Below are 18,869 nucleotides of genomic sequence, written 5' to 3' on the forward strand. Positions count from 1 at the left end.
TCCCAGAAAGGAACCTGTAACCTTTTTCTGTGTGTGATTTTTGCAGCTGCCACCCAGGGGACACCTCTAGATTGCCTGGCTCTGGTTACCAGTAGGGCTTACACACAAGGGTCCCACAAGACTATAACAAATGGAGAAAGGGTTCTTAACTAGCTACTATCCCCAGGGCACAGCAGAGAGCCAACAAACCCAGGAGCTTAGTCTTTTGTGAAAGAGGCCTATTAGCTTATCTTCATAGCTGTGGCCTGAGGGGCAGGCTTCTAATTAAACACACATCTTAGGGCCAACTGTAATCTTCCCCAGCAACTGCAGAGGATAGTCTCTCTCTACTTTCTCTCCACTGCACTCAGCTTACTCTACTGCTCCCTAGAACACCAGTATTTACCAGAGAGCTTGTACACAAGTCTGGTGCCCTGTATTTTGCATTTGGTGCCCTGGGTTTTGTGTCTGCTGCCCAGGGGGTGCCCCTTGATCATCTGGGTCTGGTGGTGAAAGGGGCTTGTATTCATGAGTATAAGGAAACATTGCAAAGAAAAAAATAGTTCTTAACTGGCTACCACCCCAGGGCTCAGCTCAGAGGGAACAGACAAAAATACCCTTCTCCCAGTATTTACTGAAAGGTGTATATTTGCATACTTTAAAAAGCCGCAGCCTGAAGGCCTGGCTTCCAATTAGCCTGAACCTAAGTGCTGACTGAGACTCTCCCCTTCGGGAAACTGATAGGTCTTGGCACATCCTCAACTACTGAGAGCCACTAAAACTAAAGTTGGCTACTTGGACAATCACAAAAGATGCAGAGACAACCAGGAGCTAGGGCAGGCTTGAATGAAACATTTTATCTGCTACATGAGGACACTCCAAGATGGGGAGAGGTGGCTGTTCAGTGCATAGAAACCAACAATGAGATGCAAGGAAAATGAAGAAACAAAGGAGTATATTCCAAAGGAAAAAACAAGATAAAACCTCAGAAAAGACCTTAATGAAATGGAGATAAGTGGTTTATCTGATAAAGTTTGAAAATAATGGTCATAAAGATGCTCACCAAGCTTTTGAGCTTTTGAGAAGAATGGATGAACAATGTGAGAATTTCAACCAAGGGACAGAAAATATGAGAGTGTCGAATAGAAATCACAGAGCTGAAGAATACAATAACTGAATTGTATTCACAGTGGAATTCACCCAATCAGAGCAGAAAAAAGAGAGGGAGACAAAGTGGAGATAGCTTAAGAGACTTACGGACATGACACAGACCAACATTTACATTATAGGGGTCCCAGAAGGAGAAAAATGAAGTGGGTAGAAACATATTTGAAGGAATAATGGCTGAAAACCTCCCTACTCTAGGAAAGGAAACAGACATCCAGATCCAGGAAGCCTACAGAGTTCCAAAAGAGATGAACCCAAAGAGACCCATACTAAGACACATTATAATTAAAGTGTTAAAAGTAAAAGACAAGGTGAGAACCTGAAAAGCAACAAGAGAAAAATATTTCATTACATACAAGGAAGCCCCCATAAAACAATCAGATTTTTTCAGCAGAAAATTTGCCATCCAGAAGGGAATGTTACAATTTATTATGCTAAAAAGAAAAAAACTGCCAATTAAGAATACCTGGCAAAGTTGTCATTCAAAATTGAAGGACAGAGTTTTCCAGACAAGCAAAAGTTAAGAGTTCATCACCACTAGACCAGCCTTATAAGAAATGTTAAAGTGATAACTGATTCAAAGAAGACATCCAGATGGCTAACAGACACATGAAAAGATACTCAACAACACTCATCATCAGAGAAATACAAATCAAAACCACAATGAGTTACCACCTCAGACCTGTCAGAATGGCTAAAATTAACAATTCAGGAAACAACGGACGTTGGCGAGGATGCTGAGAAAGGGGAACGCTTTTGTACTGTTGGTGGGAACGCAAACTGGTGGAGCCATGAACTGGTGGAAAACAGTATGGAGCTTCCTCAAAAAATTAAAAATAGAACTGTCCTACGATCCAGCAATCGCACTAGTAGGTATTTATCCAAAAGATACAAAAACGCTGATTTGAAGGGGCACATGCACCCCAGTGTTTATAGCAGCACTATATCAAAATAGCCAAATTATGGGGGCGCCTGGGTGGCGCAGTCGGTTAAGCGTCCGACTTCAGCCAGGTCACGATCTCGCGGTCCGTGAGTTCGAGCCCCGCGTCAGGCTCTGGGCTGATGGCTCGGAGCCTGGAGCCTGTTTCCGATTCTGTGTCTCCCTCTCTCTCTGCCCCTCCCCCGTTCATGCTCTGTGTCTCTCTGTCCCAAAAATAAATAAAAAACGTTGAAAAAAAAATTAAAAAAAAAAAAAAAAAAAAAAAAAAAAAGCCAAATTATGGAAAGAGCCCAAATGTCCATCAACTGATGAATGGACAGAGAAGATGTGGGGTGTGTGTGTGTGTGTGTGTGTGTGTGTGTGTGTATGTGTGTGTGTGTACACACATGCACAATGGAATACTACTCGAAAATCAAAAAGAATAAAATCTTGCCATTTGCAACAACATGGATAGAACTAGAGTGTATTATGCTAAGCATAATAAGTCAGGCAGAGAAAGAAAAGTATCATATGATTTCACTCATATGTGGAATCTGAAGACCCATCTATATAGATTCACTAAAGTGAATCTCTGAGTGAAGGGATGGAAAGAGATACCCGTGCAAAAGGAAACCAAAAGAGAAATAACACAGCTATACTTTTATCAGACAAAATAGACTTTAAGACAAAGACTAATAAGAGACAAAGGTCATTACATAATGATAAAGGGGTCATTCTAACAATAATATACAACACTTATAAATATTTGTGTATACAACATAGGAACACCTAAACAAAGAAACCAATTATTAACAGATCTAAAGGGAGAAATGGCAGCAATACAATACAGTAGGGGGCTTTAATTCCCCACTTTCACCAATGACTAGATCATTCAGACATAAACCAATGCCTTAAATGACATGTTAGACCAGATGAACTTAACAGACATATACAGGACATTCTATCCAAATACAACAGAGTACACATTCTTCTCCAGTGCACATGGAACATTCTCCAGTACAGATCATATGCTAGACCACAAAATAAGCCTGTATTTAAATTTAAATTTAGAGAAAATAAATTTAAGAAATTTTAAAAAACTACAATTATATCAAGCATCTTCTCCAGTCACAATGTTAAGAAACTAGAAATCAATTATAAGAAGAAAACTGGAAAATCCACAAATATGTGGAGATTAAACAACATGTTACTGAACACCCAATGGGTCAAAGAAGAAATCAAATGAGAAATTTAAAAAACACACCTTGAAACAAATAAAAATAGAAACACAACATACCAAAACCTATGAGATGCAACAAGAGAAGTTATAACAGAAAAGTTCATAGCAATAAACGCCTACATCATGAAACAAGAAAGATTCCAAATAAACAACCTAACTTTACACCTAAAGGCACTAGAAAAGGAACAAATGAAGCCCCAAATTAGAAGTAAATAACAAAGATCAGAACAGAAATAAATGAGACTAAGACAATAGAAAATATCAATAAAACTAAGAGCTGGTTTTTTAAAAAGATAAACAAAACAAATTGACAAAACTTTAGCTAGATTTACCAAGAAAAAAAGAGAACTCAGAATCAGAAATGAAAGAGGAGACATTATAACTGATACCACAAATATGAAGGATCATAAGAGACTACACTGAACAATTATACACCAATAAAATATACAACCCAGAAGCAATGGATATTCCTAGAAACATAAACCTGCCAAGACTGAATCCTGAAGAAATAGAAAATCTGAACAGATCAATTGCCAGTGAGGAAATTCAATAAACAAACAAACAAACAAACAAACAAACAAACAAAAACTTCCTAACAAAAATTCAGGACCAGATGGCTTCACTGATGAGTTCTACCAAACATTTAAAGAATAATTAACATCAACCATTCTCAAAGTCTTTCCAACAACAGAGTAAAATGGAATATTTCCAAACTAATTTTATAAAGCCAGTATTACCCTGATACCAAAACCAGACAACAGCACCATAAGAAAATTACAGGCCAATAATCCTGATAAACATAGTTGCAAAAATCCTCAACAAAACATTAGCAAACTGAATTCAACAATACATTAAAGGGATCATACATAATGATTGAGTAGGATATATTACAGATTCAAGAATGGTTCAACATCCACAAATCAATCAATGTAATATAGCACATTAACAAAATGAAGGATAAAAATCATATGATTATCTCAGTAGATGCAGAAAAAGCATTTTAAAAAAATTTAACAGCCACTTTTTGTAAAAACTCTCAACAAAGTGGGTATAGAGGGAATGTACCTCAACATAATGAAGACCATATATGACAAGCCCATAAACATCATACCCAACACTGAAAAGCTGAAAGCTTTTTCTCTAAGATCAGGAATAACACAAGGATGCCCACTCTCACCACTTTTATTTAACATGGTATTAGAAGTCCTAGCCAGGGCAATTATTTCAAGCAAAAGAAGTAAGTCCTCCAAGTGGAAAGGAACACTATTTGCAGATGACATGATATTATATACAGGAAAACCCTGTTATATATAGAAAGACCCCTAAAGACTACACACAAAAAAACTGTTAGAACTTATCAACATATTCAGTAAAGCTGCAGGATACAAACTCAGTATACAAATATCCCTTGCATTTCGATACACTAAAAACAAATTATCAGAGAAATCAAGAAAATAATCCAATTACAATTCTATAAAAAAGAATAAAATATGAGGAATAAATTTAACTGAGGAGGCAAAAGACTTGTATACTGAAAACCATAAAACACTAATAAAAGAAATTAAAAACACAAATAAGTGGAAAGATATTCTATGCTCATGGATTGAAAGAATTAAAATTGTTAAAAAGTCCATACAGATACAGGTAGTCCAAAGCTATCTGCAGATTCAATGTGAAATCTATCAAAATTCCAATGGCATTACAAAAAAACAGTCCTAAAATGTGTATGGAACCACAAAAGACCCTGAATAACCAAGGCAATCTTGAGAAAGAGGAACAAAGCTGAGGCATCATATGTCCTAATTTCAAACTATATTATAAAGCTATAGTAATTAAAACAGTAACATATTGGCATAAAACAGACACATATATAAATGGAACAGAATAGAGAGACCAGAAGTAAACCCATGCATATTTGGTCAATTAATTTATGAAAAGGACCTGGGAATATACAATGAGAAAAGAACAGTCTCTTCAGTAAATGGTGCTGGGAAAACTGGACAGTCACATTCAAAAGAATGAAACTGGAGCACTTTACATCATACACAAAAATTATCTCAAAATGAACTAAAGACTTGAACCTAAGACCTGAAACCATAAAACTCCTAGAAGAAAACATAGGTGGTAAACTTGACATTGGTCTTGGTAACAATTTTTTGGATTTGACACCAAAGGCAAAAGCAACAAAAGCAAATATGAACAATTGGGATTACATCAAACTAAAAAGCTTCTATAGAAACAATCAACAAAAAAAAGCAACCTACCAAATGGGAGAAAATATTTGCAAATCATGTATCTGATAAGGGGTTAATATCCAAAATATATGAAGAATCTATATAGTGCAATAGCAAGAAACAATCCAATATAAAAATGGGCAGAGGATCTCAATAGACCTTTTCCCAAAGAAGACCTCTAGGTACATGAGATAGACCAACAGGTACATAAAAAGGTATTCAACATCACTAACCATCAGAGAAATGCAAATCAAAACCACAGTGAAATATCACCTCTTACCTGTTAGTTGTTTTCAAAAAGATAGTAACAAGGGTTGACGAGGAAATAGAGAAAAGGGAACCCTTGTGCACTGTTGGTGGGAATGTAAATTGGTACAGCCACCATGGAAAACAGTCTGGAGCTTCCTCAAAGTAATTAAAAATAGAGACACCATGTGACCATATGATCAGGCAAATTCCGCTTTAGGGTATTTATCCAAAGGAAATAAAAATACCAACTTAAAAAATATATATATACTGTTCACTACAGCATTATTTACAGTAGTCAAGACTGTACTAGAAGCAACCTAAGTGTTCACTGATAGATGAATGTATAAAGAAAATATGGTATATACACACAATGGAATATTATTAAGCCATACAAAAGGAAATGTTGCCATTTGTGACAACATAGATGGACCTTGAAGGCATTATGTGAAGTAAGAGAAAGACAAATACTGGATTATCTTGTATGTGGAAGCTAAACAAAAACAAACACAACTTCATAAACACATAGAAGAGATTGGCAGTTACTAAGGGTGGGGGTGAGTAAAATGGGTGAAGACGGCTAAAATGTACAAAACTCCCGTTATAAAATAAGTCCTGGGGATGTAATGTACAGCATGGTGACTATGATTAACAATGCTGTATTATATACTTGAAAATTGCAGAGAGAGATCTTAGAAGTCCTCATCACAAAAAAAAAAATTGTATTTTTGTACCTATGTATGATGATGAATGTTAACTAGACTTATCGTGGTAATTATTTCATAGTAAAGACATCAAATAGATGTTATACACCTGAAGCTAATAGGTATGTCAATTATATCTTAAAAATTTAAAATTTAAAGTATATAAAATCTATAAGTATATAAAAGTTTATAAGTATATAAAATCGATATCATTATTTTGAATGACTACTAATATTTGACTGTTGACTATTTGATAATTAATCTGTGGACTATATTTGCTACTATAAAAATATCTCAATAAACACTGTAGCGCATTTTTATTTACTTGTCCTATTATTTCAAAACAAATTACTAAAATTAAAATCACTGATAGCTACATTTACATGTGCCAAATTGCCCTTCAGAAAGATCATACAAATTTACATTTCTAACAACAGTATGCGAAAATGAGTCCTCCCCCTCATACTCAATCTGAGAAGACAGATATAATGTTGCTTCTAATTTGATCACTTATTGGATTCAGTATCTTCTCATTTTTCAATTGGTTAGTTACACTTCTCCTCTCATCTGCCTCCTCAAGTCCTTTGCCTAATTTTACATTAGGATATTGTCTTACCAATTTGTAAGAGTTCTTTCGATTCGAATACTAACCTCTTGTTTTATGTGTTGAAATAGTTTTCTCATTTCATGATCTTTCAAATTTGTTTATAGTGAGGTTTATTGGGCTATGCAAATGTTTAGATCCAGGGACGCCTGGGTGGCTCAGTGGGTTAAGCGTCCGACTTCAGCTCAGGGCATGATATTGTGGTTTGTGGGTTCGAGCCCTGCATCAAGCTCTGTGCTGACTGACAGCTCAGAGCCTGGAGACTGCCTCGGATTCTGTCTCCCTCTCTCTGCCCCTCACCTGCTCACACTCTGTCTCTCTCAAAAGCAAATAAACATTAAAAAAATAAAAAAACCAAATGTTTGGATCCAGTGAATCTCCTTTTATGGTCTTGATTTTAATGCACTGATAAGACCTTAGTAAAGATAATAAAATAACTTCTCTATGTTCTCCTCATATACTTTTATCATTTTGAGCTTTGATTAAAGCTTTAAATATAAAAACAAAGTACTCCGTATTTTTTTAGTCTGTAGAGTGAAATATAAAAATTTATATGCTGTTCTACTGCCAATTATTATACTAAACTCATTCTTTCCCTTCTTGATTTCTGGAAATTTATACAGAGTTTGAACCTCTTACTTCATTCTACCATTTCTCTTACTTTTTTTTTCCACATCAATTCCACCAAATTATCTTTGACCTCCTCTTTTGAGCTGCTGATCCTTTTTTATAAATCCAGTGATTTTTGCCCCCTGCAGTCTACTCACATTTACAAAAATTAGAGGCAAGTGTAGACCCAGGTGACAACTGTTAAAGACTGTCTTCTCTCTTTTGTTACCTAGCACAGCACAGCAAGTGCCTTGAGGGATTCTTCTAAGCAATTACTGCTCCCCTGACTTGACCCCACCCCACCAAGCCTCCCAGCACAGGAAATGGCTTTTCCCTCCTGCCTTGGCACACTTAACCATTACTACAGGTTTCTTCTGCTTCTGTGGAAGAATGCTTTAGCACTATTCATATTAACTTTCTCAGTTTTGGAAGGATGATGGGGCACACGTGCAGAAGCATCTACACATGCCTGTTGGGTGTGGTAAGTGTTTTGGTTCCTGGAAATAGGGGTGGTAAGTGAATTAATGTTATTTTCATCTTTCAGGCAATTTTCTCTTTTCAAATCCCCTGATAACAAAGTTCCCTCCAGCCAGGTTCCCCCATCTACCATTCACACAATTGTTGGCCAAGCTTCCCAGGCTGTGGAGAAGTTTCATAAAATAAAACTGTTTCTGCCATATCACTAATTGCCTGCTACTTCTAGTCTGGGGTTCCTAGACTACTTATTTGAGGACAGCTTCAACATTCTATAAAACATGCAATTTACCACTGGGTGGAATGCTTTTGCTGGGTTTACTTTTGTGGCATTATCAACATTAGGTATTGGCATACTGTTAGTTAGACGTTGAAACTGTTCAATAAAACATTAAATAATAACAGAAAAACGCAATGTAAACACATTGGTAAGAGCCATTTGAGCTGAGGAAATCTTCATTTGGTACTCTCGAGCTCAACTGCTGACAGTAAAGGAAAGCACTCCTTACTGTAAATAACTCCTTATTGTCTGAAATAAATGACAGACCTTGAGAAAAATACATAATTTCACTGTTGAGTATGTCAGTGAATTTATATGCTTATACATTAAAAACATTTTTTTGATTCATTTATTTATTTTGTGTGAGAGAGAGAGAGAGAGAGTGTGTGTGTGTGTGTGTACTTGAGCACAAGCAGAGGGAAGGGCAGAGAGACAGGGAGACAGAGAATCTTAAGCAGACTCCACATGCTGTCAGTGCAGAGCCCGACACAGGGCTTGAACTCATGAACCGAACCGCAAGATGCTGACATAAGCTGAAATGAAGAGTTGGATGCTTAACCAACTGACCCATCCAGGCGTCCCTATATGCTTACATTTTTTATATATAACTATTTCCAACATTTACAGAGCATAATAAATCATCACTGCATGAGGCCCCTTTAACAAAGACGTGTGCATAAGAAAGAATTGTGTTAGCCATGTAAATTCAAGTAATCTATCAAATTATGTTTTCTAATTTAAAAATTTTTAAATGTGAAATTCTTGAATAAAATGCTGGTGGGTTTTCACAAAACATTAATTATATAATCAAGGGACCTGAGGGGAGAGAAATTATCCAACATTTTTAATCAGATCAAGATCAAACATTTTCAGATGCTTTTTGCATCTAACAGTTCTGAATGTTCAACCATGAATCCTGTCAAATTTTAAGTTAATGGGTTTTCATTTTGGCCTTTTTTACTGCATATTTAAACAATGTCAAGTCCAGGGCCCATTTACTCATTCTTTATTTTTCCCACCTTTAGAAATCAGTATGTCCCTTCCACTCACATCTGATCAGGTAAAGCAAGTCATGGTCATGCCTAACTTCAAGGTGGTGAAGAGTGTAATCATCCCGTATGTTCAGGAAAGGCAGGATAACAGGAAATATGAACTCTAGTGAAGCTACCAAGCTACCTAAGCTTTTTTTTTTTTTTTTAAGCTTTAAGTTTGTTTGTTTTTTTTTAAAGCTATAGGATTGATCAAAGATCATTTCTTTAAGTGACGAATTTTTAAAGAGAAAATTATTTGTGGGGTGCCTGGGTGGCTCAGTCGGTTGAGCACTGACTTCAGCTCAGGTCATGATCTCACAGTTTGTGGGTTTGAGCCCCACATCGGGCTCTGTGCTGACAGCTCAGAGCCTGGAGCCTGTTTCGGATTCTGCGTCTCCCTCTCTTTCTCTCAGCCCCTCCCCTGCTCGCACTTTATCTCTCTCTCTCTCTCAAAAATAAAATGAACATAAAAAAATTTTTTTAAAAGAGCAAATCATTTCCCACCTCTCCAAAATGTCAGCTATATACAAGTTTCTGGGTTCTCCTCCCCTATTCCTTTTCATTTTGACATGCTTGTAATCATACTCTAAATACTAGTCTTTGTATTTAGATCATCATGTCATATCCATTTTCTATATTGCTAAAGAATCTTTATAATCTTTTATTCTGGTGTAATATTTAAAGTGGAATTTTTCAATTAAATTTATTCTTAGAATATCTAATAAATCCCTATTCTGATTTCAAGTTCGTATTCAATCTAATTCTTAACCCTGTTTAAAGAAAATAAACCAATAAAACAATGCATGTCGTGTCTTAGCACTTGTAGGAAAACCTGCTACTTCTGGACCTTCCTAAAATGCAGATTGTTTATGGCCAAACTTAAAAGCCACTCAGTTCTGAAAAATTCTAAAGACACAGTTAATTCTAACATAAAAAGTAAGTGGCTTGAAAATCCCAGAAATAGAAAAGAGCAGAAAACAACTAAAGGAGTAGGATTAGTAAATTGCCCAAATATGTTATTATATCGAAAGATGTCCAATTTTAAGAGAGGAGTACAGCAATTTAAGAAAATCAATTTTACTTTCTAAAATTCCACCTTATAAAACCAACAGGTGAGAAAGTAATGTAAGATAATCCTTCAGTTAGTGAAAGTATTTACTACAAATTTCCATTTAATGACAAGTTCCCTTAAGTGAGTTGGAAATAAAATACACAAAAATTAAATTTGTTTCAAAGCTGTTCAGGCATATCCCTAGAATAAAAAGGAGCAATTCCTGTGCTGAATTTTAGGATGTGGAAACAACAGGCTCAATTATGAATAGTGACTATAAATAAAAGGCAAGAAGAAAATATATACATTCAAAACTGAGCCACTGGCAAGAAACCAGCTTTCAGACAATTTCTTAGTTGTTAAGGAAAAAAATCTTGAGAATGCTTCAAGGGAATCTAATAACATTTTTTACATAAAGAAAATGTATACATTTAAAAAATGTGTCCTACCATTTGTACTTCAGTATCACCTTGTTCCTCAACTTTTGTTTCTTCCTCACAAACTGATACAGACTCACATTCTTGTTGCTTATACTCTTCTTGGAGCTCTTTGCTGATTTCTGCTTCTCCCTTCTGAACTTCATCTTTGACAAAGTGAGTTACTGTGGCAGTATGTCCTTGTAATGATGCTGAAACAGGGCGCAGTGGTGTGGCATGGTCATAGTGAGTATGCAGGAGTCGTATAGCAATGCCACTTGTTGCTAAAATCCTTGGAATTTCAAATCTAATTTGTGTTTCAGAGAATCTGACACTTCTATACCTGTTAATGATTTTAACAAAAAGGTGAGACTGTAGAAAACGAAGTCTGCTGAGAATCTATACCTAAGCAAGATTTCTCTCCACTTTAATTTTGCCACAGGTTTGAGTCCCAACCCATGCCTGCTTGCTTGCTTTGCAATTTGGACCCAGTTGCTAGTGTTATCCTTCTCAAAAACACTCTCTTGGGATGTATGACCCCATACTCTTCTCTTCCATCTCAGGCAGGTCCTTCTTTGTTTCCCCTGTATGGCTTTCTTCCTGTCCCTTAAATGTTGATATTATATTACTCAGTTCTCTATCCAGGCCCTCTTTCTTTCTCCCTCTACATATTCTCCTTGGATCTTATTTTGATGGCTTCAATCATTACTTATGTAATCTGGCTTTTCTAACATGAGTTCTATGTGTCTTGGGATGGGGTAGTGGGACAGAAGAGGGATCCCTGAATCGGCTTTAAGAGGCCCAAAAATGCCCTTATCTATGATGTGTATGTAATAAAGTTTGTAAGAGTCTATGACTCCCAAAAAGTTAAGAACTACTGATCTATGATAATGACTCCCCAAAATAGATCAACTCAGATTTTTTCAGTGCCTTCAGACAGTTGCACTTGGATATTTCACAAGTACTTCAAACTCAACAGACCCAACATTAAACTCGTCATGCCTGCAGCCCCCCTCATTATCATCAAATAAAACAAAACTTGTTTCTGCCTCCACTATTCACTATCTTAGTAAAAAGACACCATCTAATTCTCTTCTAATTCTCTTCTTAAATCTGGACAGTTAATAGAGGGCTATTCATTTTACTTCTTTAAAAATTATACAGAGTAATTTCTATAGGCAACACATTTTATAATGAAAAGGGTTATATTAATACACTGTCTCATTAGATTTAAACCAGAGTATTTTACAGCAAATGTAACTTGGAAAGTATTTTGTCCATTCCTGTTACTAAATATCAAAATTAAAGTCCAATTCTTTCCACTATCATATGACTAGCCTTTTCAGAGCTGGGACCAGAACCTAGGCCTCCTAACTTTTACTTTGCAATTTTTTTCCCCTAGAACTCACTGCCATACTAACTCAATTAATTTGAACTGTTGAAGATTAAATAGCAGAAGTAATTATAAATTTATCATTATCACTCTCATTTCTCAGAAAGATGTTATTACCTGTAAATAAGTGGGGAAACATCACTTAAATATATATATATATAATATAAATATATTTTATTTTTATAATTAAATAAAATTTATATAATTTATATAATTATACATCATATATTTAATTATATATACTATATATACAATTATTTATATAATTTATATAATTAAATATAATTTATATATATATATGTATTTTTTAGGTATTATTTAAAAAGTTCACAAAGATTTTCAAAGTTTTAGATTGCCATGTAGAAAGCACCTACCACCCTATGGGGGGTGTGAATTAAGTGGGTAAAGAAAAGGGGAAGACATTTATCTATTCAGCATTTGTTTGTACTAAACATCATGCTATGATTTTTATATTAATATTTAACCTTCAACCCAATCCTATTAAGTTAAGTAATATAATCATCAGTTGACCATTGATATAATGAAGCTCCAGAAGGCTAAGTAACTTGCCTCAGGTAAATAAATGGCAGTTCTGTGATTCAAACTCCAGCTGGCTGACTTCCTAACATAGGTTTTATCCATGTATACCACACTATTATGCAAAAGACATATGCCTGATCATCATGATGTGACTCCCAATGTCTTTTGACCTACAGTATCACCCATGGGAATACCTTGGATTCTTCTTGAGGTTTGCCCACACATATACAGTAACATTTTCATCTTGAATGACTTTTTCCATATTTCCACTATCCAGATCTGCTAATGTACTAGCTTGCTGTAACAGAAAAAGAAAACATAAAAGATTAGAGGCCTCATAAATTATGCAACTTACAAGAGTCATTTCATTACTTAGGTGTTAGATTCCCTTTATTACTTAAAAGAGTAATCTGGGTAAAAATATCAAACTAACAAAAAATTGCTTTAAAAAATTTTCTGAATGATACAAGTGAACTTCAGTGATACAAATGTGCTTCACCTTTGCACTCAGTTTCCCTTACAGTCTCTAAGGATTAAAATTGCTCCTGTATTCCCAGGATTACTGTTAAAATTTTAGCATTATCATGATTACCATGAACCCTTTTCAATTTTAGCATTATCATGATTTTTCATCTTAACTATACACCTACTTCTTTATCTGTACCTTATTAAAATGTAGATCATGCTACTGCAAAAGCTAGTTCATTTCTGAACATTATCAAATTTAGAAAACAAAATTTCCAGTTTATGAAATCCAAATGAGTCATGTTTCATTAGTCTGACACTTGATGTCCAACATTAAATGCACAATTTAAGGATGTTCTTAAGAATGTTTGATAAAAACAAATAGAGCTTGTTGCATGTTAGCTCTCTTAAATGCCTCAAATAAGTCAATACTGTATGTGTATAGCTGCCATATTGTAAAACCTTAGAAGTACTGGAGATTGAATATATTGTTAATTTTTAAAAAGTCATTGATCCCCCACACTTTTTTCCTTAAAAGGTGACATTACCTTTTGAAGTATCCGGAATAGCTGTCTTGTAGAACACTGTGAATTTATCTGATTGTTTCCTCATGGTATTGTTTAACTTGCTTTTCTATCCCCTTTATTTTTTGTAACTTTTTTGAAAGTTAGGTGTGTACATAGGCTTAGTTATTTTTGGCAAGAAGGCATTGGACCTTATGTTGTGTTCTTCATGTTGCATCCTATCAGGAGCTCTATGATGTCCCACTATTAACAATGTGGACTTGATCACTTGGTTAAGGTGTAAGTACCCATATTCTCCCAGTTACAAAGTATACTTTTCCCCAATCAATAAATAATCTGTGGCCTAATACTTTGGCACTAGGAGAATCAGGTGTTCTTCAACAACTTTTCACCTAATTATCTAGGTGAAAATGATCCTTATCATTTATTACAATTGGGGACTGAAAAATGGTGACTTTCTAACTTACAATTCCTTCTACATTTATCAGATGGCATTCTTCTGTAAAGAACTCTTCGTTCCCCCTACTCCACTGTCCCCCTTCCTTTTTGGAGTTATCACTTTAGACCCATGGATTTTTCTTTATTTAATGTGTTATAATCAATTATGATTATTCTTTCTGATATTCAAATTATTGCAAATTTGACCAGTGAAAGCTTCTTTAGGCTAGTTCTATGCCTTTGGATATGACTCCAATAGTGTGTAAGTATTTATTTGCTTTCTAGCACAAGATAATTCAATCTCATCTTTCACTGTCCTTGCTCCAGACCCGGAATCAGCTGTTTACCCCAGTTAGACTTGGTTCCATCTTAAGGATTAAAAAGAAATCTGCTTCACACTGATATCTCCACTTCAAATTTAACATTACAGTATTTTTTTCCTAATCTTTTATGTACTGTTTTTCTCTTAAAATAATCTTGATTACTAATAATTTTAATATACTTCCTGTTTTTCTTACAAATCAAAGAGTTGCAAAATTATATGAATATTACTAACAATAAATTTAGTGAAGTTTAAGCCTTCTTTGCATTTCTTTTTGTAGTTAGAACATATGCTACCAACACTATACAGAGGACATGTTCTAGACCAAAATAAACCAAAATAACCACAAACCATGTGTGACCTTAAGGCTGTTTTCTGATTAGAGGACAAAATAAAACAAAAACGGCTATAGAAGACATTCATGGGATAGTAGCCAAAATTTAAATATGGATATTAGAGTATGGAATTATTACTTCCTAAGGTATAATAATGATCTTACAGTTATTTTGATATTATTTTTAGCGATAAGATAATTGGGAAAAATAGAGTGACTACCAATAATTATAATTGTTTTCAACTCATTTATCTAGAGTAGTGAATATCTAACATACAATGTTTAGTGAATTTATTTTCATAGTGATCCCACTAAACCTTAACAAGTATAAGAAAAAAACTGGACTTTAACTACATTGATAATGCTTTTTTTTTCTTTAGAAATATTTATGGTTGGGGGCACCTGGGTGGCTCAGCTCGTTGGGCATCTGACCCTTGGTTTCAGCTCAGGTCATTATCTCACGTCACAGCTCATGAGTTCAAGCCCCGCATCACAGCGTGCAGCCTGCTGAGGATCTCTCTCTCCCTCTCTCTTTGCCCCTCCCCGGCTTGCTTTCTTCTCCCTCCCTCTCAAAAAATAAACATAAATAAAAATTTGGAAAAAGGAAGTATTTATGGTTGTTAGATCCGGATAAATGTATGTGCCTATTATTCTACTGACTTTTCCATAGCCTTTTAATTAAAAAAGGATACTAGATGTTTTATTATGTAGCATAAAGTTTTCATTCTTATAAAAGTTAATCATAAGTTATGAGTAAAATAATCACACTTACTCTGAGAAGTCGTTCTGTGGCTACATTGAACTTAAGATGGAGGAGCTCCTGCAGCTCTAGAATTGATCCTTGGTATTGTATTATAGCTTTATCTTCCAAATCATATGATGGCGTTTGCAATAAAAGTAATCTCAATTTCTCAATTAACTATAAAGTAAAATGTAAAGTAAAAATTTACTCTAAAAATAAACTTCTGACAAATAGTCAAAGAAAAAGTGAAAAGGCAATGTTCTATCACTTTAGAATTGACGAACACATCATATCATCAGTAAAACATAAAAATCCTTTCTTGTGTTAATTGTATTATTTAAGATCATGGAAAAATAAAAATATTTCCTCCAGATACTCCTTTATAAAAATTCTCAACTATTGGCAAGTTATGGAGGAGGCATAGCTTGGATGCTGAAGACAATGGAACAATAGAAATAGTGATATAACAATAATGAGGAGGAGGGGCACCTAGGTGGCTTAATCAGACAAGTGCCCAACTTCGGCTCAGGTCATGATCTCACTCACAGTTTGTGAGTTCGAGCCCCAAGTCCGGCTCTGTGCTGACAGCTCAGAGCCTGGAGCCTGCTTCAGATTCTGTGTGTCTCTCTCTCTGGGCCCCTCCCCCACTTGCTCTCTGTTTCTCTCAAAAATAAACATTAAAAAAATTTAAAACAAGCAAATAAACAATAATGAGAAGGAGAATGAGACGAAGGTGGAAGAGCAGATAGTTACTAATATGTACTGAATATTTATGTAGGTGCCCACGGCAGGCCACCCCCAAATGTAGCACAATGGCATATTGATCATTTTGAATTGAAGCTACTTGAGAAGCAACCAGTGTAAAGACACTTGCACCCTCCTCTGTCTCCTGAAAGCAGGAAACAAATCTCCCATATGAAAATACCTTCCCTGTACTAAGAAGTAAAAAGACCAGAGATAGGAACTTTAAACTCAAGAAAACTGTAGAAATAAACCTTGTTACTTTTTTTTTTTTTTTTTTTTTTTTTACTAATCTACCACATCAGACCAAACTCCACTTAGAATTCCTTACTAACTAAAGCTCACAAACACCTATTTTCCTTATCTTGTAAATTCCTCACAAATCGATTGTCTAAAATGTATAAAAACTGCCTGCCTTGGTCATTTCTTTGGGTTTCAATTTCATTATTGGGTCTCCATGCACGTCTCATGTATATTGAATTCTCAGTCCAGCTGAAAGCTTGAAGGATAGAAGAATTTCCCCTCTCCTACACTTACTATGTGCCAGGAACTGTTCTAAATGTTTATGTTTTAATTCATTCTATCTTCATCATAACTCTATCAGGTAGATACTGTTATTATGCCTATTTTTATAGATAAGGAAACTAAGGCAGTCTGATTCCATTGGTAAGGAGTTTGAAAGACCCCACTCCTTCCTAACAGCAAGTGAAAAGCTCAACAGACTGAAAAATCAACAACTCTTCTTCGATCAACAAGAAGGCAGGAGACTGGGCAAACGCCTGATCTCAAGACTGGAAAGACCTATAAGTGAACAGAGGGAGTTAGCTTACCATGGTATATTCAGGAACAAAAGCCACTGCAGAAACCAGTGCCAGATAAGAACATCTGAAACTGCAAATGACAAATTACTGAAGGCTTAGTGTGGACAGCTCTTGAGAGTTAAAAACTCCAGGAGAGCACAGCCATGGAAGGAGGAGAGCCCACAATATTGTGAGACTTACCTCCAAATGCTCCACCAGGTTCTCACAATAAATATGGGAGCAGAATCCCCTCCTACTTCCAGCAGAGGGAAGGGAAAAGGAACGGTTTTGAAATACACCAGAGTACTCTATCCTTAACAAGGCCTGATCTTAGGGGAAACTAATTAACTAGAGCCTAAGTTTTGGGACTTTTATCAAAGCCTCACTCACCTGGGGGAAAGGAAATAACTCCAGCTAGCACTAGCCATCCCCTCCCACCTGAGGGGAATAAAATAAATTAAAAACACTTGTGAAGTTCACCATGCAGAGATACAGGCTTATTAACAGACCGAGACCTAATTGCAGGACTATAGGATTCTTCTCCTCCCCAGCCCCACCTCACAGCCATATTACTAAAGCCCTATTTATACGACTTCCTTTCACTCGGTACATCATGTCCAGCTATCAGGAGAAAATTACAAGTCATACCAAAAGGCAAAAACCACTATTTGAAAAGACAAAGCAAGCATTAGAACCACACATGGCAGGGATATTGAATTATCCGACCAGGAATTCAAAACACCTATGATTGATATGCTAAGGGCTCTACTGGATAAAGCAGACAGCATGCATAAATAGATGGGCAACGTAAAGCAGAGAGATAGAAATCCTAAGAAAGAACCAAATAGAAATGGATGAATGCCTTTGGTGGGCTTATTAGTAGACTGGACTTAGCAAAGGAAAGAATCTCTGAGCTAGAGGACATAACAATAGAATCTTTGAAAACTAAAGTCAAAGAAAACAAAAAGTAAAAAAAAAAATTTTTTTTTAAATAGAACAAAGTATCCAAGGACTGTGGGACAACTACAAAAGGTATAGCATGCATGTAAAGGGAATACCAGAAGGAGAAAAGAGGGAGAAAGGAACAGAAGAAATATTTGAAATAACAATTTCCCTAAATGAATATCAGATGCTAAACCACAGGTTCAGGGAGCTTGGAGAACACCAAACAGGATAAATGCCCTAGAAAACTACACTTAGGCATAGTATTTTCAAACTACAGAAAATCAAAGATAAGAAATCCCGACAGAAGCCAGAGGAAACAACACCTTACCTTAAGAGAAACAAAATTACGAATTACATTTAACTTCCCAGAAATCATCTAATCAAGAAGAGAGTGGAGATATTTAAAGTGTTGAGAGAAATTGAGGCACAGCATGACCAAGGAACAACTAATAAGTGGCAGGATTTAGTTTTGAACACTGACACAGATAATACCTAGAAATTTTCTAAATTAAGAGAGGTGGCATTGTGGTGGAGGGCAGTATGGACTTAAGCCAGCATGCAGGGCTTCGATCCTAGCCACTTCCTACTAGCAGTGTGGACTTGGGTAAGTTATATAACATCTTTGTACCTCTGTGCATCACTATGCCCTCTTCATTTGTAAAATGAGAATA

The 18,869-nt window shown here is 35.6% G+C and overlaps 1 protein-coding gene across 7 annotated transcripts in view; it reads right to left on the reverse strand.

Moving 5' to 3' along the window:
• DNAI7 (dynein axonemal intermediate chain 7) overlaps window positions 1-18,869 on the reverse strand; it is a 76,926-nt gene that overhangs the window by 25,435 nt on the left and 32,622 nt on the right. For all 7 annotated transcript variants that reach the window (XM_060658129.3, XM_060658126.2, XM_081796130.1 and 4 more), the window contains 3 exons: window positions 15,743-15,889; window positions 13,082-13,185; window positions 10,988-11,297 (listed from right to left, as the gene is read on the reverse strand). In XM_060658129.3, coding sequence (XP_060514112.1) covers window positions 10,988-11,297; window positions 13,082-13,185; window positions 15,743-15,889 — 561 coding nt within the window. The remainder of the gene's footprint in view (window positions 1-10,987; window positions 11,298-13,081; window positions 13,186-15,742; window positions 15,890-18,869) is intronic.

The sequence above is a fragment of the Panthera onca genome, chromosome B4 (genome assembly GCF_046562875.1).
Source record: "Panthera onca isolate mPanOnc1 chromosome B4, mPanOnc1 haplotype 2, whole genome shotgun sequence".
NCBI classification, from domain to species: domain Eukaryota; kingdom Metazoa; phylum Chordata; class Mammalia; order Carnivora; family Felidae; genus Panthera; species Panthera onca.